This window comes from Meleagris gallopavo, chromosome 10 (assembly GCF_905368555.1).
Source record: "Meleagris gallopavo chromosome 10, MGAL_WU_HG_1.1, whole genome shotgun sequence".
NCBI lineage: Eukaryota > Metazoa > Chordata > Aves > Galliformes > Phasianidae > Meleagris > Meleagris gallopavo.
In genome coordinates, this window is record NC_139413.1 from 5999058 (window position 1) to 6021015 (window position 21958).

A 21958-nucleotide genomic window follows, 5' to 3' on the forward strand; every position below is an offset into this window, starting at 1 on the left:
TGCTTAAGAGTAATGCTGTTGCCATTATCAGTTCTAAGCTGCTGCTTTCAGAGAGGAAAGCATCTCGTACTACAGAGTCTGTACTATAAAAGCCTCCAGGCCTTCATCATCGGGATTTGTGCTCCTCGCAGGTTCTCAAGTTCCCAGCTGCTTGAGTGACGGCCTCTGTGTTCAGTTAAGGATTAGCTTTGGAGGATTTTGCTCTATAAGACTTGAAATAGATTAGTCTTAAATAAGTTCAGGGATTGAAAGACCTACAATAAAATAACAAATTTTAATTTAAAGACAGCCAAGGTTGTTTGTATTGGTATTTAGTATGCAGTGCAGAGCTGCTTCTGCTGCAGAAGTATTAGGCTCTTTAGGACTTCACTTCCCTACTTTTGTTTCTGTCCTTCTGTGGCATGTGCTGTACAATCTAATGTGAATGGTAGTTTAGAAATCCACATGTACTTACTTCCTACTTCACAAAATTCTCCTGGTCTTCTTAAACGTGCTAAAGGGAATGTATTCCTCTGTTTATTTGCTGATAAAGATTTAGTATTTTAACAGATAAAAATTATCCCACTGAAAATGAAGTAGACTTTTCTTGTTCTCTTTTTTGTGTTAAGGTTTTGTTGGTTTACTAAATTCAGTCTTTTTACCATAGGAAGGTCTGACAATCTTGTCTGCTGGCTGTTCTTAATTAGTTGCTGGTGCTAATGCTGACTCGTGGTCCTTTGTAGAAATTCTTCATTGCGAGTCTCTGAAAATCAAGCTTCCAAAACTTACAGTTTCCATAAACCAAAGCTGGAATGTAATTCCTGTGTTTCTTTTTATAGCTTTTGTTGACTGCTATGCTGACTTCTGGTGTAACTAGATGCAGGCCATGTGCTTGTCAGGTCTTAGAAAGAGATTCAGGATCTGTGTTTAAAAAAACACAAACATTAGCTTGGTGTCTTGTAATTGTTGAAAATAGACTTGTGGAGTACTAGGGTGGTAAACTATGAAGACTCAAATTAGCAAGCAAATGGGTATTGAAACTCTTGAAGCACCTAATTTGAGTTTGTGCTGGGGAGTAGTGCTCTGATTCTAGGACCAGAAACAGGAAGAGGGGGCAGGATATGAGTATAGGGTACAGATATATTTATAGGTGGGGTGTTTTTGTTACTTTCAAATTTCAATTTGGCTTTGAATAGTAATAGGGAGTCTCTTTCCATGCAGCCTAACTCAGTATCGAAAGAGGCTGTAGTCTGACTTCGTTGTTAAACAAGGTTTTTAAAAAGGTTCGGTTTCATCTGTTGCCATCAGACAACAGTTGAACATCAGTTGTCTTGTTTTCAGTTCTGGTTACTATCAAGTGTCACAAAACATGGCTCCCTTAGGTGTTAACTTGTCTGATACTGCAGCAGGACTTTTAGCTGCAGAATAATTCAGCTGATTTTACTCCAAACTACTTCATGATAAATCCTTTTTTAGGAGAGCATGGGGACTGTAGTTTATCTATGCATACCTAATTTGGGGGAAGCTTATTGAAAATAATCTGAGTTCCTCTTGTGGCTGTAAGGGACAGCAGCTGCAGTGCATAGTGAGCTTGGTAATGCACTTCAGAAGTGATGGTGAGGATGCTAACAATTGAAAATGCCTGAAGCAGAGGGGATGCTGCAGCTGTTAGCTCATGTTATTTGCCTTCTGCCAAAATTATTTAAGGCTGGTCGAGTACACCCTAGTATACATGTGTGTGTATATATGTATGTGAGTTCATACTTGTTTTGTATTTTATTCAGTTGGTACTGTTGTCTATCCGCAGAGATCAAGAATATGTGGAGCCTTTTACTGTGAGAGCAGTGGTTAGTTACTAGTTGTAGATGTGGAGCTCATCTGTGTATCTTGGATGTCTGCAAAACCGAGAAGATTGCCTTTGGAATTGCTGACATGTTGTTTGTGTTTTTGCAATTCTCTGTGCTTTGGTTGAAATGTAGGAGGCAGAATAAAGGCTTTTGGTTAGATGTGGTTTATAAGCTTCTAGATTGGCATCAAACTCATTCCTGCACTGGAGAAAGAAGTAAAGTCACAGAAGTTAGCAACTGAAAGTTACCATTTGTCCATCTTCCTTTTCCCCCCTCAACCCATCGTTCTTAAAGAGCATGTAGGAAGGCTTTCTTTTCATTTTTGCCTTAACACCTGTCTGATACAGTATGTTTATTCTTAGTGGGAAATAAGAATTAGAGTAACAGGCAGATTAGTGAATTCAGACTGTTCATACAGTTAACAGGATTACCTCATTTTTATTGCATTAGTGAGAAAGAAGAAAGCTAATGGGGGGAAAAAAAAAAACCTTGCTGATTGTGCTACATACTGTTGTGCCACACCATTCTTTGCATAGATTTAGCCATGCTCGTAGCTGGCTACTGATGTAGTAATGTTATTACTAACGGGACTCAGTTTCATATTAAGATTCTCTTTCTTGAAAGAAGTGGTTGCTAGCAGCCAGGTAGGCATGAAGCTCTTAGTTGATACCGATGATGGGGGAAATTATCCATTGCAGTGTTCATAATATGTTAAATGAGAATTCTGGAAAAGGAGAAGCTAGCTTCTAGTTGTTTTGCTGGGACCGATGGGTGAAGGAATTCCGTTCTTGCACAGTTGAGAATGCTGTCCCACAAATATGCTTCATTCCCCTTCTGTTTTCTCAATTATTTCTCAAACTGTTGGTTTTATTTTTTTCTTTTTTTTTTTTTCTTTTAACTTTGAAATATCTTTAGTTTATGTAGTTCATTAGCAGGATTACTTGTATTATCCAGAAGGGTAAAAAGCATGTTATTTTTTTCCCTTCAGTGCAATAGAAAATACCCGTGCTGATATCCCTGTAGTCAGCTCTATTGAAGCTGAGCAGTCAGAACCTGACTGTGATATTGGTGGGACACTTGAGGCTGACCCTCAGAGTGAGCCTTCCTCTTTTGTCAGTCCACAGGAGAGGTGAGTATTGAAGTAGGTTGTGAGTCTGAATAATTTAACGGTAACTGTTTCTTCTGTCCTGGCCTTGCAACAAAGATTTGCATGTGCTTGCTTATCTCCATTTGTGTGTGTGTGTGTTTAATATTGGATATGAGTGAAAGTGTGATCGTTTTATGTCCTAATGCTCTCAAAATTTCAGCCTTGCAGGCCAACATATAGAGAACATATCGTCTTCACATGGCAAGGGAAAGAAGACAAAATCTGAGTTTGAGTCAAAAGTTGAAGCAGCTGAAAAGGGGGCAGATCAAAAATCTGCTCTGAATGCCTCTGAGAACTTAAAAAGGGAGGTAAGCAGTACTGATATCATCCACTCAGCACATACAGGAGCATAATGACCTCTGTTTGGCTATCAGTGTTAAAGATAACTGAGCTCCATCACTTTTCTCATTGCCACCGTGTAAATTCACAGCTCTTACATTGTGAGCACTGTCTGCACATCTAGGGGAAGAACAGAGCAGCGAGGTTGGTAGTTTGTCACAGCTTTATTTTTTCTGAGCTGAGTCTTTTCATATACAAGATTGAAGAATTGAAATCAAATAAAACTGTCCAGAGTAGAATCCAGAAGAACTGTTCTTCCTGTAATGGATAGCTAAGTTGGGATTTTCTGCAGGATGATGGCTTTCTGTACATGAGTTAAAGGAGAAAAAAGAATAGGAGGGGGAATTGTGGTTCAGACCACATAAGCCTGTAGAAGTCATTGTTGGCTTTTGATTAAGGACTGAGTCAGGAAGTTCCTGAGTAGCAAGCGATGGCTAGGGGCAAAGATGGCACTTGATGGACAAATAAAACATTTGATGTGTTTTTATTATTTCCTGAGTATCTTATTTGGCACCTGTTAGAATTGGGCTACCTGGCTAAACAGAACTGTGTGAACTGTCTGACTGCTTTTATGTTCTTACTGCAAGGCACTTTCTAAAGCTTACTGGTTTTATATCGGTAAAGAATGTCCATTGCTATAGTAATGCTGTATTTTGCTATTCTAGGATCACATTTAGATTGTCACTGCTAATTTGAATATTCTTTTTTAATGTGTAGCCTTTCTGAGAATTTCTTCCCAAAGGTATTGAACAGGGCACAGTGTTCCTTTAAGTAATTATGTGCAGACAGCAAGAGTCTTCTAGAAAACTTACTGCCAGAAAATTAGTGTAAACTTCTAAAATAAGTTCGTTAGCCTTATATTTTAACGGCTGTGATGTCAATAATTGTTACTTTGGCCTGATGGCATAGTTATGCAAAAGCATTATTTATTCGGTTGGTTGTTGTTTTTTTTTTTTGACTGAACTACTAATTTCCATATCATGCAAGGAAGATCACGTATTTCTGAAATGAAAAAGGCAGGGTTTTGGTTCTCTCACTTTAAATTACGTGCACACATACCTGGATATGCCAGATCTAAAGTTCTGTTGCACTGTGAGTCATGTGAAGAATTCTGTCCTGTTACTTTTTATCTAAGTAGGTGTTTTTCCTCTTTTGAGGGCTTTCAGCTATAGAACTTTGTGACACAGTTCTTGCTCTGAGTGCAGAGAAAATGTCAACTTCAGAGCTGTCCTTCTGAAAACTGTTCTTCTGTAGCCAGTATTTTACAGAGCTTCAGTGCTTGAAATGTCTAGCAGAAGGCCTCGGCACATATGATGATGTGCTAGGAGTGTGTCTGTATAAAGGAGAGGTCAAGGCTTCAAATGATAGATATAGCCTATGATTAACTTGAAAGAGTCACTTACTTTGACAAGAAGCATGTTGTTTTGGACTTAATATTAAATAACATGTTTTCAGCTAACACCTAATTCTTCTGTTAATTTTTTGTGGTATTCAGAAACTCCAGAGAATCTCTGGAATTCTGTCATGATAAGCATTTCTGTTTGAAGTTTTCTATTACAGGGGAACATTTTTTTTTTTCCTTAGGGAGAATAGCAAAAATCTTGAAGACATAGCAGATGTTTTATTAGACAGAGTGCTTACGTTGTACTTGAAATGTATTAGTTCAGCCACAGAAATCATCACCATCTCAATCCAAGTCTGTAATTCTGGGAGGAAACCATTGCATGTTTATTTGGCTCGTAAGCATACTTGGCACTAAGTTTTCAGCATGAGTTCAGATGATGGAGCTTTTGACTTGATGTATATTATGAAGTTTGCTTTTGTTTCAGTGTTTGTATTGGAAAAGTACTTACAATCTGTGACATGTTTGTTTGTTTTTTTTTCCCACCTTCCAGAAAGACTATAAGAAAACAGGAGAAATTGACCCTACATCTGTCATAACTCCGAAGGACCCTGGAGACATTCCAACATTTGATGAGTGGAAGAAGAAAGTCATGGAGGTAGAGAAAGAAAAGAGTAAGTTCAGGATTTGTTTTCTTTAAATACAGACCGCTTTAATATTAAATTTGAGTAGTGAAACTGTCTGAATTCAGAATGCACCCAGGAAGTTTTCTTTCCTACTAAAAATGATATGAGTGGTAGCATTCATTACGTAAAAGCCTAAAGCAGCAGTTTCCTGAAAGGGAAAACAGTTACTGTGTGACCATGATAGTATTGACATTTTCTTGTTCCTAGGTCAGTCAATGCACCCTTCTGCTGCTGGCGGACAGCATTCCACAAAAAAGGTCCAGAAAAATAGAAATAACTATGCCTCTGTGGAGTGTGGTGCCAAAATTCTGGCAGCCAACCCAGAGGCAAAGGTAAGCATTCACCAATTATTATTGTGCATCACTTCAGTTTGCTTACTCTCATGTAAGTAGTAATGCAAAATAGTTATATAAAACTGAACACTGGCTTCTGAAGTAATCTTTTATTTTTTGAGTTTATGGTCTAGTCTTATAAACCCAAAGATCACAGTAAAATATGATCTGTATGCCTTAAACAAAAGGGATTACTGTAGAGAAGAGTTTCTTTGATGGAAATATTTGGAAGAGGGAGCAGAGTCTACTCAGTATAGAAATTGAATGAGACTTAGCTCACGTAGTAAATAAGCTGTGATTGCACAAAACCAGCATGGTATTCTGTCTCCTGTATATTAGCATGCTGTGTTATGAAACCTGGTATTAGTCTACAGAAGTAATATTAAATTCATTCCTGGGAAGAGGAGCAAAAACCTTGGCGTTGTCACTGTCTACTTGAAATACTAATTGTCCTCTTCTTTATACAGAGCACTTCAGCTATTTTGATGGAAAACATGGATCTTTACATGTTAAATCCATGCAGCACAAAAATCTGGTAGGTTGCTGAAGTTTGCTTGTATGCAAAGAATAATTCTAGTTTCTCATCGTGTTGGGAGTGTGTGTACTGTGGAACTGACTGGTGTGTTTCTGCTTTTGAAGAACATGTAAGGAGATTTAATTGATTTAGCAGAGGGCACTTAATTGTGTCCCCCATAGAACTGTCTCTGCTATTGAGTAGTATGATTTAAGGAGGTAACTTTATTCATTTCAGCATGTGTAGCTTTGACATAATTAACATCTTTCAGAAGAAGAGCTGTGTTCAAGTAAAGCTCTTGGCTTTTTTTCCCCAGCTTTCCAATATTTGTAGGACTCTGAAATTTACCATATATAAACAAGTCGTCTGTCAGGTGTGACTTACATAACGGTTTCTATCCGTAGTTTTCAGTTCTGTGACTTATTGGTTTTGAACACAGAGTGGATGAAGCTCTTCTAGCTGCAGGTGCTATCTGGAGTTACTAAGTTAGACACACATGTAAATGTCACTGGAGTGTCACTAGTGATTGTTGAAGGGAGCAAGAAGTGACACCTCCCTATTCTGCAGTGTTCCTTTATAGCCAGGGAAGGATCCAGCAACCAAGTAAAGGGCTGAGTGCGATTGGACAGCTGAAGTGCTTTTATTAATGTTTCCTTTTTGTCTTTGAGGTTTGTTATTGAGCTTTGTGAACCAGTCCAAGTGAAACAGCTTGACATTGCAAATCATGAGTTATTCTCTTCCACTCCTAAAGACTTTCTGGTGTCCATTAGCGACAGGTATGTTAACAAAACTAGCTCTGCTGAATGAAGAATTAAGTATTTATTAAACAGATGGCTTCTTCTGTATGTCTTCAATTTTGCAAATAGAAATGTGTTGTGAAATGACTTGATTTTTATTTTGTGTATATGATCATTTACTAGCTTCTCCTGCCTTCCACCCCCGCAGGATTTCTGTGTTTTGTTTTGTTTTTTCCCTTTTCTCTCTTGTTTCATTCTCCCTCAAAACTTTGCTGGCTGAATTTCAATAGGGTTTCATCCTTAAAGGGTTTAAACACTGAATGAAGTATGTGAAGAGGTAACTTTGACTTTTCTGTGGTGACCAGCACCTTATCTTGCAATGCTTCTCTGCATTAAAAAGCACAACACAGCTCCCATGAAACTTCAGAAGTACTTTATTTCTTGTGGGGAAAAAAAAAAAAAATGTTTTGGAAAGCTGAAGTCTGTAAACAGTGTGTCCTGGAGTTTTGCGTTTCTTTATCTATTTTTTTCCAGGTATCCAACAAACAAGTGGATTAAACTGGGTACTTTTCATGCCAGAGATGAGAGGAATGTCCAGAGCTTTCCTCTGGATGAACAGATGTATGCCAAATATGTTAAGGTAACTTAATGCTGCCAGAGCATTTATGCTTCTCAGGAAATCATGTGATCTTACCTTTTGTACCAGCATCCAGAGATGTGTGTTATCAAAGCAGATTTTACCATTATCTGCACTAGTTTTATTAATGTCCCTAAGGGCCACATATTAAACCCTTATTGCACAGTCACAAGTGTGTTGTCTTCCTCAAACAGTAACTGTGTGTGTGTTGGAAAGTACCTGTTGCCTTGTGTCTAAGAACTTGTAATTGCTATATGAATTAAGAAAAATCCAGGCAATGTTCTGTTTTACTTGACCTAACAAAACATATTCTAAATATATATTAAAATTATCAATCCATTTTGTCTTTTGGCTGTACCTGCATGTGTGCATATGTGTGTATGCTCCCTGAAGCACAGATTAGACCTGTGTATTTCCTGGTACTTTTGTGCTGTGTTATGCTATACAGTTTTAAGGAATCTGAAAAGTAAACATTTAAATTCTGCTTCTCATCAGTGGACTCGTAGAGCAGCTTTGCAGTCAGGCAGTTGTAACTACTACTCATGTGAGTTGTTTAGGCTTGCTGCTACTCAAACTAAATAAATCATAAATCTAGATTTTCTTCACATTATTGTAACAGAAGTTTGTTTGTTTATATCTGACCTTGCATGTGAACTCAAAGGTGAAATTTCATTCCAAATACTGCTTCACTTAGAACATCTCTGTGTAAAGCCCATATTGATACACTTACATGATGCAGTCAGGTACTTGCTAAAGTAAGCATTGGTGCAGCGTACAACTGAATCTCAGAGGTGAGATTGTAGTCTGGTAAAGTAATAGGACCTGTTTCCTTCCTGTGTTACTGGGGCAGTTAGCAGAACTGAAGCAGAAAGCAGCTGCTCTCCAGTGGTAGCTGCTGAAGTTAGGTTTGTCCTATTGGTAAATGCAGTACGGAAATCTTTCCGTGATCTCTGCCCCATCAAACTAGCTTGCAGCAAGCTGTTTTATTCAGAGAATTCAACCAGAATAAAATTCCACAAGTAATGTGGTACTTGGGTAGGGTTAAAAGCTTTAGTGAAAATACTCGGATGTAACGGGGCTATAATTCAAACAGAATACAGACTGAGGGCCTAACATCCACCCTGTAATGATAGTGCTTGGAAGAAATAAAAATTGAATTGTGCTGTTGACTTAAGATTTGTGCTCTCTTCAAGAGGTAGCTGGGGATAATTGTTACCTGTTGGACTTCTTTATGCAGAAATTCTGCATGAATCAGATAAAGGTTTCATGTATTTTCAATTGTGCTTTCTGGCTGAATTAATGCCTTAAGGTAGCTAGAACCTTCCTTGTCACTGAAGTTCCAGAGTTAGCAGTAGATGCTTCAGCACTTAATCCCCTGGAGGGTACAGTGTTTAGCCTTGATTCACATAGCATGGCAAAGCTTAGAAAGGATTGTTATTGTGATGTTTATATTTCATAGCATGAAACAGAAGTCAGTTTTAAGTGTGCTTGATCTACAAGAGAAGAGTCCAGAAATTATCAGAATGTTTGATTTTTGTTTTATTTTTTGAATTGGCTTAATGCAAGTATGGATTTTTTTCTAAGAGTGCTTTCATGCTGTTCTCTTGATCTCACATGTAAATTAGTACAATTCTTCATTGGGAGCATCTACATAGTGTCTTAATAAATGCATTGTACACTTCTAAATTGAATCGAGACTAAATATCAGTCTGTAGCCACGTTCTCCCTAGGAATAAATTGGATGAAGCTTTGAAATAAGGTGCTCTGTGCATCATCTTCCACTAGTTTCCGTAAATTGTTGAATTTGAAGCAGTAGCAGTGTGTAGAATGCATGCTATGAGTTTTTTTGTTTTTTTTCTTTTGAATCACTTTCTGTAATCTGTGCTCTGTAAGGGAAAAAGCTGCATAGTGAACTTAACTCACTTCACTGCTCTGTTTGGCATCAGAAAAATGGAATAACTTGACAGATTTCATTAATAAAACGTTTGTGTTGCATGTTACCTCCTATCTGCAAGGTGTGAAGACTAAATCTTGCTACTTAAGGCAGATAAAGTAGTATTGCAACTTCATCCTTCATTACTTGTCTTAGGTATTATCAAACTGAATTAAAAACAGTAAAGCTCTGTAGTTGCCTATGGCATGTGTTCAGCCTTTGTACTGACATCTTTTTTTTTTTCTTTTCCTTTCTCTTGCTTCAGATGTTCATCAAGTACATAAAGGTTAGCAACCTCTTCTTTTGGAATGCTGAATGCATAGGGCTTGGGGTGTTCTCTGCTGCGGCTCCGCACATTAATGCATGGCAAGAATAAAGCTTTTGGCCTTTTCTGTTCTGGGCAATCTACAAATCCCCTGTAAACAAAACTACTTTAAATGGATTCTTAACTCCATGGGTCTTTGGTCTTTTATTTGAAGTACCTTTCATTCTTTAGGTGGAGCTGATATCACACTTTGGATCAGAACATTTTTGTCCCTTAAGTCTTATAAGGTAATATCTTAAGTGTTTTGCTTTCACTTTCTACCTCTTTGCAGTGAGAATGAGTGCACTCTAGTAAAGCTGAGAAACAAGTTCTGGTTTTCAGTATACTTTAGCTAGTCAGAAATACTGCAAATTAAAGTAATTGCCTAAGTTGGCCTGCTACATAATGTGCTGCTTCACGTGTGTTTAAAGAAACCTTGAATCTTTTCATTCAGTATCCCCACTCCCGAGGAAGTGGGGCAGGGAGGGTGGGGAATAGGAGCACAAGCAGCCTCCGAGCAGGGTGTGAACATTTCAATGCTGACAGAGGAAAGCACAAGTGGCACATGAAAAAGGGCAGGTGTAGTGAGTGCTGCTGAGAAGCTGCTGTGTTGCATGGCACCCCAGGTGTGTACTGCTGACTGTAGTCAGTCATACCTGAAGCACCTAAATCAGAACAACTCTATCTGTAGCTCACAGAATAATCACGTCTGTGTTGTTCCTGAAAACTGCTTTTAGTTCTTCTGTTAAAGCTGTGCCTGGATTTGAACCTGAGAAACTGACATCGTAAACAAAATATTTTTATCAAGTAATGGTGCTTTAAATTGGGTTTATTTAAGTTGATTTCAGCAGAGTAGGTAAAGAATATAGCACAAAAAATCAAGTAGTTAGGAGGGTGTTCTTAGAGTTTGTTGAAGGTAAAGCTGAAGAGGTGTTCTTGTCTTGAGCTCCCTACAAGTTCTTACATCTAGATAGAAGTTCAAGTTAATTCCAAATCTCCTTGGAATTACTGGAGTTAGAAACTTTTTTGTTTTTGTATAGCACTGAAACGTGCAACTAACAGAAGTCTGATAAATATATTTGTTTCTAAATGAAGGCAGCTATTGCTTATCTGATGTGTTTGTGGCACATTATATGATGTTAATGTTGTTTATGAATTGTCTAATGGCTAATAGATTAATGCTTGTTTTTATTTCTAAAACTGTTCATAGGGTATTTGGTACTAGCATGGTTGAGGAGTATGAAGAAATAGCTGATTCTCAGTATCAGTCTGAACGACAGGAACTCTTTGATGAAGATTATGGTAGGCAAATAACTTTTTTTTTTTTTTTAAAAGCCATTCAAGCAAGCCTTATACAAGTCTGACTTAAAGGATTTGACAGTTAAATTTACATTCAGTCTTGTTTGACATCATTTAAGTATTTCTGGGCTTATCCAAGCATCATTTTAAGTTTTAAACTGTTGTAACTATTTTGGAGGATTGCTTTCAAACACTGGTAATAAGCCTCAATTTCTTTTGGCAGGCTAGGCAACAATGTCTTCATATACTATCAGCTGCAAAAGATAACTGTGATAATCAAAGTAGCTCACACAAAGAACTTGATTCCTGGTGACCATAGCCTTTTTCCTGGGGTGGTTGGGTCCATTGGTGCCCCAAACAATTGGGGAGGGTTTACATTGGCTGGCAGGCTTTGTAAAAGATGTACAAAAACATCTCCCCCTTGTCGTCTGGCCCTCGTGAGGAGGAGGATGGAAACCTTGTGTAAGCACAGTGAGCTGTTGGCTGCGTGTTCCTGAATGCAGGGGAAACTGAGGATTGAACTGTGAATCTCCTTCTAATTGCATTGAGCTTGTGATTTCAGTATGGCATCTCTGTATGTATTTCTGTAGCTGTATTTTTACACTGTCAAACTAACAGCATTGAATGGATGTTATATCTTGAGATTTATTTTCATTGTTCATGACATTTAATTTAATAGTAATGTGTTCTTTTTTACATAGATTATCCATTGGATTACAATACGGGGGAAGAAAAATCTTCAAAAAATCTCCTTGGTTCTGCTACAAGTAAGTATGACTTACTAGATAAAGCTGTGCTGAAATAAAATGAGCTATTTCACAGTGGAATGACGTTTCCACCTGCAACAGCTATGACTTTCTCTGTGATTTTTCTGCTGAAACCATTTGTTGTGATTCCTGTTTAATGACATAGGAGTAAATTTTAGCAGTTACAAGCTGAGTTATCATTCTTAAAATTTTCCAGAAGTCCAACTGTCCTTTTTTTTTTTTTTTTTTTAGATTTTCTTTTCAGAAATGTTATTTTCTGTGCATAAGGATAAGGATACCGAGCACTTAAAACACTCTGAATTTTACATGGGGCTGTAAACAACCAGTACTAACACGCAGTCACACCTTAATTATTCAGAACTTGGAAATCCATGCATAATTAAGGTGCCTTTTAGGAGGCAGTATAAAGATTTACTTCACAGCCTGAACAGAGGGGATGGAGGATGCTTTCTGAGAAGAGCTTGTGCAGATCTTGTAGTTTCTCTGTCCTTCATGAGAGCTGTGTAATTTTTTGGACAGAACTAATGGGTCTTGGCTGTCTCTTGTCACTTTTTCCCTTGGAAAGCCTCCAGGTGTGGGTATTGCTTGGCCAAGTATATTTGAACATTCCATTTTAATGGTATTCTTAACTTCTGAATTATTTAAGATGATATCAGGTGCCGCACACCCTCTTCTACAGGGCTCTTACCCTGTGCCACTCTTCCTTCTGGCACAGCTAATGAAGATTTGTTGGTATCGTGTAGATGTCACAGGAATGTTGTTCAGATTCAAGACAGCATGTTTAAGGGCTCAGGCTTCTCTTTTGTTCCCTAACATATCAGAGCTGCAGAGTTCTTTGCTGCTGGTTCTGAGAATGATTGTTGCTTAAAAAGGCCCTGGCTATGAATATTGCTCTGCTTGGTGCAGTTTTGAATGGAGCAGTAGTGGAAAAAACAGTTTGTTTCTGAATGCTTTCCTCTCACAGGTGCCAGAAAGCAGGATGCTCTTCCGTGACAATACTTATCTTTTACCTGTGGCTGAAATAAAAATTGCAGAATGTTTTTCAAGTTGTGGTCGCATATCCTATTCACAGCTGCTCTGTTCCAGATCTTTTGTTCACAGTCTGAAAAAAGGAATGACTGCTGCAGTGTGGTTTTGTTTGTTTGTTTTTAAGTGTACTTAAGACTGTGATGAAAAGATTTGGACTGCCTCTTCAAGCACTACTACTGCTTTATCAGCACAGCTGAGCACTAAAACACTGCAGTGCTAATTACTTAATCCTGGCTGATATATCTTGGTTTTGAGACTGATCTTCACAATGTACTCCTTTTTTTCAAGAATACCAAGTTTGTTTGGGGGATTTGTTTGTGATTGCTTGAACTAACGAGACAGACATCATTCTGCATTGCCTTAAAATATGGACTGATATGCAGTGAGGGAGAAGGATTATGGAGGAGGTGGCTATAATGAGCTTCTGAGATATTTCAGCTAAGAAATATTTTAGTCTTCTTCTAGTCTGACTTGTGAGGATAACTATTCTTCCAGCTATTCTCGTAAGACTGTCAGACTTCAGTACCAACCTTTAATTCCCCCCTTTTCCTACCCTCTCCATCAGTAATGAGAAAAAAAAATACTTCATGTTTGAATAACTTTGGTTACCAGCGCTTTTCCAAGAACAAAAACTCAGAGACATAGCATAATTCAAGAATGTGGTTTCTGACCCATTTCAGGGGAAAGGCGGTACTGAGTGTCTGAGAAGAGCTTATGAAGTCTTAAGTATTTTGTCAGAAGTTCTGAAATTCTGTAAATTTGACCTTGTCCACATAACGTATGGTGTGTTTGTATGTTGAAGGTAGAGGAAGAATGAGCAAAATGGGTCAATTTTTGTATGTTTACAGCACTGTTGTTCATTTTCTAAATAAGTCCAGAAATTACGTTTATTTTCAGTATCAAAGCCAAGAAGTTGGATATATTTATCATATATGCCTATAGACCCTCTTTGCCTTTTACTTCTGTGATTCCTTTTTAGGGGAGAACATCCTTTTGTTTCTCAGATACTTTAAAAAAAAAAAAACCTTTAAATATTGTGAATTGTTATGTTGCAGTAGTGTCAGAGCTGAAAGAAGGTTTGAGGATTCAGAAGGTTTGCAGTGACTGTCAGTTCAGGTTGAGTCTTTATTCTTCTCTATCAGTCCTGTTGTGAACGTGGTGTTTAAAGGCAGAATTCTGTCTTGCACATACAGTATGATAAATATGATAATACTTCAAACATTATCAAACCTGTTCCTTAGTCTGAGTAAGAGTATTAAAACTCTCTAAGTTTCTGGCTGGGGGCCTCCCTCACTCATTCACATGCTCAATTTACCTAAATAATTGTCCGTTTGTCTTGCTGTTCCTAGTTGCAGTGGAGTAATGAACAGTCAGTGCTTCCCACCACTTCTTGTCTTTGATGTTAGAAGGTCTAGCTGCGTGATGCAGCCTTGCCATAGTTGGTTTAGCTTTTTCTGTGAGGGAGTTTTGTATGAGGAGGCCAGGTATTTCCTGTCAGCAGGAGTTGCCAAAGCTAATACAGGAAAGCTACATCTAGAGTACAGTGTAAGGCAGTGTTTAGAGATGTGTACTGACGTGTGCATAGTCAGCTCTTTGGTTAGCTGCTGGAGCCAGTTCTAGTTGAGTACCTACACAGAGTGGTACTGTGTATTGAGATGCTCTTTTTTGTTGTTGTTGTTCAGTGTTTGTGAATTCCTTTTGCCATGTAAACTTTATTTTAGCTGCCTGGAAGCCAACTGAAAAAGAGACTTCTTTGCCAGTCAGCCTACTGATTAGATAGCTGTTTTTTAAATACAAGTTTCTATCTTTTAAACAGAATTCTCTTATCCTTAAAAAAAGATGCAGCATTCAGAATGACTGTTTTGTTCATTTTAATATATTGTGATTTGTTTCAGGTGAGTGTTACGTAACAGCAGATAGCACTGCGGTGTGATCTCTGAGCCCTCTGATTTTGTCCTCATTGATCACTTGGTTTCCATTTCAGATGCTATTCTCAATATGGTGAATATTGCTGCTAATATGCTTGGAGCTAAAACTGAAGAAACTTCTGAAGCTGAAGGTATTTATTTTTTTTATTTTAAAAGCATTCTAGGAAGCCTCATCTGATTGAGCTGTAGGTGGTGTCCCTGCTCATTGCAGGGGAGCTGGACCTTTAGAGGTGACCCTTGAAAGTCCTTTCCAATTCAAATGATTCTGTGATTTCTTTTGGGGATTTCTTTTGTTCGCTTGCTAGAATTTTCCACGAGGAGTCGGATGATATGCAATTAAATGACTGTTCTTCACCCTCTTTTATGGCATGTGTGATCAGTGTTAGAACACTTACCCTGTTGACAGCAAAAGCTTAATTTGCTGAGAAGGGAGCAAAGGTACCAGATACTTGTTCAGCCATATTCTGATTTCTTACCCTGTGTTACACAGTTCTAGTTGTAGAATCTGACTCCTTCCTGGAAGTATTTTAAGACTGTCCATAACATCTTATACACAACTGTTGCTAGTACTTTCAATTAACTGGAACTTTAACCTGCAGTTGTTACTGAAGAAGTGTTAACATCTAACACACATCCCCACTCCTAAATATGGAAGGCAAATGTGGTTCTTGAATCTTTGTCCTATTCTTTCCTCCATCCTGCAACAGGGAACAAAAGTATATCTGAAAATGTCACTGTCACCACTCCTGCAAGTTCAACAGCTGCACCAAAACTGCTTGAACCAACTCCTGTTCCTTCACCAGAGTAAGTTGTGTGTTTTTCAGCGTGCTTCTAGCACAGATTAGTCCATACCAGTCAGGCATCTCTGGTAGTAGAAAACTCAGATATGACTTGCTGCCTAAAACAAGTAAAAACGAAATAGTGGTGAAACAGGGAAAAACTACTAACCAGGAAAAATGTATTGCTTTAGTAACTACTTACAGCTCTTTTCATTATATGCTTTAGCATTTGATTAAATATCAAAATGCTTCTGTAATGTTTTCAGTTATTTGTATTGTTTCATTTGGAAGCAATAAGAGAAAAAAGAGAATAAGAGGAGCTGTTCTTTTTCTGTTTTTCTATTAAAGATTCTGGGGTGGATGCTGGCTTAATATTATTGGAGGTTTTGCAGGTTGTCTCCTGCAAGGGAGATTAATTAGGAATGGAAGCTGTATTACTGAAACTTCAGTCAAATTGTACTGACAGAAGTTTGGAACCATATGTTAGGCTCTCCTGGATGAAAATATGTATGCAAATATATGGAATTAGATGAGGAGGGGGAGTGATATCTATGTTATCTGTGTTTTTTCTTGGTTAGTTATTTTGGCTGCTTAGAGCTGAGACTTTTTCTGTGTATGGTGGTATTACGGCTTCTCAGCACTCTGAGGCTGAGGAACGTTTGTTGGAACATTTTTGTTTATTACATTTGAAGGTTGAAGTAGAAGAGCAAAATGCTTGCTGTGTGAAAACTTAGTGATAGTTGAACTGGTAGCCCTCTTTGGGGGTAAGGAAAGAGGGGCCTTTCTGATTGAGGAGGTTTGTTGTGTCAGAAGCCAGGGTTGAAGTAATTGGGTGGCAAATCAGGTTTGAAACATTGAGGAAGAATAACTTGCTTAATTTCTGACTATATTCAAACTGACTTTTGATCATGAGACTAAACTTTGCAGTCTTCTAGAGCAGGCATGTAAAACTGTGGAAGTAACATCCTGTGTTTAACTCTCTCCTTGTAGACTTCCTACGACAGATATTCCACAGATAGATAAAGAGCAAGTACATGTGGATTTGACAAAAGAAAGTCCTATTGTTCAGCTAGTACAAGAGTATGAAGAAGATACAAGCCAGTCAACAGTAACCTTGTTGTCTAGTGATGATCAGGAAGAAGAAAAATCTGCATGGTTTGAACTTGAGACAGAGATGTATTGCTATGACTTGGCTACAGTTTGTTGCATTTCTACTTTTACAGAATATCTGTTTAAATGCTGTTCAGTTACAGTAGCCATGCATCGGCAACATGGTAAAACTGAAGGGAAACAAGAGCAAGGTGACTCTGCTCAGCTGCCACAGGTAGTTCTGCCTCAGTCTGTCCCTGTGTCAGATGAACCTCTGCCTGAGCAATTAGACACCAAAGCTGACAAAGTACCTGGCTCTACTGTGGCAGTTGATTTTAGCAGTGTGGTTCAGGAGATCATCAGTAATGAGACTACAGCTGCTGTTGAACTGGAACCAAGCCATCCTCAAACTCTCTCTCAATCTCTGCTCTTAGAAGTTACCTCAGAAGTTAAACCTTTGCCAACGACGGAGATGTTGCTGGAGCCTTCACAAGAAGATGCAGACCAGGAAGCACCAGGGGTCACTCCTCAGGTGGATTCAGCTGAGATCAATGCAGCAACAGAGAAGGCTGAGAGCTCTGTTGCAGAGGAAACTGTTGTAGTTTCTGAAACCGGTGTGATCACTGAAGTAAAGGAGACGAGCACCAGGGAGACTGCTGCTACTCCAGTGATTTCAAAGCCTACAGAGACTGTTGGGCAGCCTGAAAATACGGTGGGCATCTTAGCCAGTGATGCTGGGGAAGGAAAGGAAAGCACTCCAGAAGTGCAGAAACCTGTTTCATCTCCTGTTGAGTCTTCTGTATCTGTTGAAACAAAAGAGGAAGATCAGGCAACAGAGGAAGCTTTTATGTCAATTCCGGTCTCCGGAGGTCCACAGAGAACAGCTACAGACTTCTATGCTGAGCTGCAGAATTCAACAGATCTAGGCTATGCTAATGGAAATCTTGTTCATGGATCTAATCAGAAAGAGTCTGTCTTCATGCGCCTTAATAACCGCATAAAAGCCCTGGAAGTAAATATGTCTCTCAGCAGCCGTTATTTAGAAGAACTGAGCCAGAGGTAAGGCTGGGAGAAGGTCTGCAGTCTGTAATTGTGATTCTAGCCAACTATTCTAAAGAATTATTTTATATTTGTATGCAAAGGGGTATGTGGAAGTTACTCCAATGGGAAGCTTTATGGAAAACTGAGGTAACTAGCTGATCTGGAAAAGCTATCAGAGACGTAGACGTGTATGGGTAACTAGGGTGTCCTTTCTGTATTTTCAGCTACAGTCACCTTTATTCTGTGTTGAAGAATATTGAGTGTTGTGGTTGGGTTGGAGTAACGGTGGTGGAGTTTTCTCTTTTTTTATTTTTAAAGGATGAAGTGTTGCCATCTTCAACTAATCTTCTCCATAATTCCTTCTACAAAAGGGTACTCCTGCTGTTAGGTTCAGTAACACAGACCTACAGTGGCTTTTACTGGATTATTCAGTTGCTTGCTTCCTCTTAAACTACTCTGTTATCTGTAATAACTCCTGCTGAAGAAGGGAGTGTGGGGAAGGAACCCAGAACTTTCTGTGAGGGATCTATACATACTGGTGGTTTATCTATGATGTGACTTAGGATAAGCGGAAAATGTACCTGTCTAAGAGCTGGTTCCAGAGGAGGACTTTGCTGTGTTTACCATGCTGTTGTCTCTCTTGGCAGTCAGTGCTTAGCAGAAAATTCTCCATAGTGCCAGTAAATTAGCACTCAGCTATTAAGGTGCTGTGAAACTATATTTGACTTTAAGCTTAGAATAAAATCACACAAAGTAGGTAGACGTGTCACTGTATTTGTCTGAAACTGGAAAAGGAATACAGCTTGAATTTTAAATAAGCTGCTTTGGACAAAAACAGTTTCTCCTTGCATAGTAGCACGTAGTAGACAAGCCTAATGCTGAGGGGTTGTATGAACTAACATGTCAGGTCTTTGCACTTTTTTTTAGGTACCGAAAGCAAATGGAAGAAATGCAGAAGGCTTTCAATAAAACAATAATAAAACTTCAGAACACCTCAAGAATAGCAGAAGAGCAGGTATGATTTGTTGAAGTAATTTCCTAGTTAGGAAATGCTGCTTCTGAGAATGTTACAAGAAGGCACAGAAATACTTCTGCTACTGAAGATTTTTCTTAGCTGCATATCTGCCTTATAAAGCAAGTCCATTCCACGTTTCCCAAATTCTTCCTTGTAATAGAATTTTGCAGACATACTCACAGTCTCTTTTTATAATAAAGTTATATCCAGTTTGTTTCCCAATTTTCATATTTAGGGAAATGTGGTTTAACTCAGCAGGTGGCTCAGCACTATGCAGTTGTTTGCTCACTCCCCTGCCTCTCAGTGGGATGGGAGGGAGAATTGGAGGAGAAAAAAAAAACAAAAAAAAAAAACAAAAAAAAACAAGATAGAATGCATGGGTTGAGGTAAAACTACTTACTAAAATAAAGGGGAAAGGATAATAATCATGACACACACATACATGATGCACCAGCGATTGCTCAGCACCCCTCAGCTGATGCCCAGCCTAGCCTCTAAGCAGTGAGGGAGAGAGAAATCCCACCCCCTTCGAAACTGCTTCTGCACAATATCATGTGGTATGGAATATCCCTTTGGCCAGCTTAAGTCAGCTGTTCTAATTCTGTTCCCTCCCAGCTCCTTGGGCCCTGAGCTGAGAATGGCCTTGGCTCTCCGTACAGCGTAGCTACAACTATAAACATTGGTGTGTTATCTACATTGTTATTCTCTTAGAACCAAAACCCAGCATCACACCAGACATGAAAGAAAACAGTTCTGTCCCAGCAGAGACTAAGACAGGGAAAAAAATCAGTTGTCAGCTATTAGTGGCTGACAGTCTTTAAATGTATTTATCAGTGAATTATCCATGATGCTTCTGACTCCTGTTTCTTGCCAAACCATATATATAGTTTGCTTTCTTTTTGCAGCTCTGGTATTAAAGCACAGATAGACAATTACCCTGATGTTGCTGAAGAGACCTAACCTCTAGAAAGGGAAGAGAGGTCCAGTAATGGTTTAAGCCAGATTGGCAATTGAAAGGGTGGTGCATGTAGCAGAAGTTCTAGTTCATTATGTTAAGTGTGATTAAAGGATGTGGGAGCTGCAGTAGAGGTTTTTTTTTTTCTCCTGTTTTCCTGCACTGCTATCCTAGCTTTTGTGAGCTTTCAATTGTAGCATTAACTGTCTGCTAAATAATCACAAAAGCACTTGTGTGCATCACAGCAAGTTTAATGAGAAACTCTCTGAAAATCAAATCTCTGAAGTGCTGTGCCGGGCCTGTAGTGTGCTTCTCTGTCAAAAGCAAAGAAAACTGCAACTTTCCTGAGTTGACATGCATGTTCTTTTCCGCTTGTTTTGAATATTATCAAATGCTGGTCAGTCTGAGGGCTCTCTTCCTGGTTAACCTCCCTGATGCTCTGCTTTCCTACTTTCTCATAAGATGAAGGATCTTGTAAGGGTGGCAGGAGAGGATATCTTCAAAGGGCTTATTCCTGGCTAGCTTGGGCTCCTATTGCTAAGTGGCTAGCCACTTGATCAAGAGCAGAAGCAGTGTTTCAGCCTTTAGATTTCAGCTTTGTCTGGTGATCTGCACATGTTTTGGACCGTGACGGTACTTGGCTTCCTGATAGTCATTGCACAGAGCTAACTACTAATCCTGCCTTTAATAAAGGTACTAGTAGTCACTGTAATGAAAAACACTAGGCATAATGTTACAAAACATTGTTTGTTGTGTAAAAATGTTGATGTCGTGAAGTCTTTCTATGATTAATGTTACACAAACAGTTTCAAATGTTAAGTGAAAGTTTTGTTGGAAACGTGCTAAAAGGATCACACGGCTACACCATGCCTGGCTCTGTCAGAGGGAATGCTAATGTTGGGCAAGAGTACGGGATAGTGGAACCCTGAACTAAATAGCATGGGCATGACTCTCCTCAATACAGGATCAGCGGCAAACAGAAGCAATCCAGCTGTTACAAGCACAGCTCACCAACATGACGCAGCTAGTTTCCAATCTGTCAACAACCGTGGCGGAATTAAAACGTGAGGTAACTATAAATTAGCAGTATGGTGCAAGATCTCGAGCCAAGGAAATGGATGCATAAACATATCTCAGTTTGAAGAGGCCTGGAGTCTTTAAGCAGAGCTTTTCAGTCGTTTCTTCCAACCTGCTTCGGCAACTGGCCAAGGGAGGAGGAGAAAGGCTGAGTATTTTGAGCTGTCTTGTGCATAGCAAAATTGGTAATAGCTTTTACTACAGCCCTGCTAGTCCTCAAATTGTGATCACAGCTCGGGGTAAAAGAAGGAACTTGCTTGGAATAACTAAATATCTCAGCCTTCCTGTAGTGCGTTACAGATGATACGGTCCTGTAAAATGACTCAGTGAAATTAGAAGGCCAAGCTCTGAGTTCACAGTCGCAGCAGTAGGATTTGTTACACACGGTGTTTGAAACATGATGGGGGTGGGGGAATGATGCATTCTATTCTTCAAGAACTTCCCTGTCATCTAATGTGTTGCATAACAAGTTGTATTGCATGGCTTTATCTGTTTCTCAGCTTCAGTAAAATGGAGGCACTTTACATTTCCAACACCTACATTGACCACTTGAATATTAACAGCCTTGTGGTAGGAGATCTAATGTGAGAGTGGGTCTGAGCGCTGCAGGATCTGGACTGTAATAACAGATGAGTCTGCAGAGCATTATGCTTCCCCCTTCTCAGTGGCAGACTAGCATGTCTAAAACACCCTTCTCCTTCCCTCTCTGTCTATCATGACGTGTGTAGATGAGGGGAATCTTGGCACCAATATTAGGAACGTGTTCTTTCAAACGCTTACATTCTTCAGCCTGAGATTTCAAACCATATTTTAAGTATGACTCTTTTTGTGCATGTTGCCAAACAGTGTCCTGAGCTGTTTTCTAGCACTTAGCGACACCCTCATTGACACTAGTTGGCTAACCACCCGTTAATGAGTGCTGTGCTTCTAAATAGGATTTGACCATGGTGATCATTAGGGTATGACAGTCAAATATCCTGGGATTTGAATATGTACTTTCCCTGAACTCTAGTCACCTGAATCAATTTGAGACACTTCATCAGTACAGTAGTGTTCCTGGTCTTTTCTGAAGTCTTCATCTTCTCATCCCTTAGTGCATTTGAGATAGATTGGTATAGGACACTGCTATTTATTTTGAAATGTAATTTGCAGAATTACACAGAAGCTGAAATTCAAGTAAAC

The 21958-nt window shown here is 39.0% G+C and overlaps 1 protein-coding gene across 3 annotated transcripts in view; it reads left to right on the top strand.

Moving 5' to 3' along the window:
- SUCO (SUN domain containing ossification factor) overlaps window positions 1–21958 on the top strand; it is a 40692-nt gene that overhangs the window by 14328 nt on the left and 4406 nt on the right. Inside the window, exons 5-20 of one of the 3 annotated variants that reach the window (XM_085231473.1) lie at window positions 2815–2955; window positions 3134–3281; window positions 5208–5328; window positions 5548–5672; window positions 6140–6207; window positions 6855–6962; window positions 7458–7563; window positions 9759–9779; window positions 9990–10045; window positions 11008–11099; window positions 11798–11863; window positions 14877–14951; window positions 15528–15624; window positions 16590–17747; window positions 18657–18744; window positions 20664–20768. In XM_085231473.1, coding sequence (XP_085087599.1) covers window positions 2815–2955; window positions 3134–3281; window positions 5208–5328; window positions 5548–5672; window positions 6140–6207; window positions 6855–6962; window positions 7458–7563; window positions 9759–9779; window positions 9990–10045; window positions 11008–11099; window positions 11798–11863; window positions 14877–14951; window positions 15528–15624; window positions 16590–17747; window positions 18657–18744; window positions 20664–20768 — 2575 coding nt within the window. The remainder of the gene's footprint in view (window positions 1–2814; window positions 2956–3133; window positions 3282–5207; window positions 5329–5547; window positions 5673–6139; window positions 6208–6854; window positions 6963–7457; window positions 7564–9758; window positions 9780–9989; window positions 10046–11007; window positions 11100–11797; window positions 11864–14876; window positions 14952–15527; window positions 15625–16589; window positions 17748–18656; window positions 18745–20663; window positions 20769–21958) is intronic. The other 2 variants (XM_085231475.1, XM_085231474.1) reach the window with 2 other exon arrangements.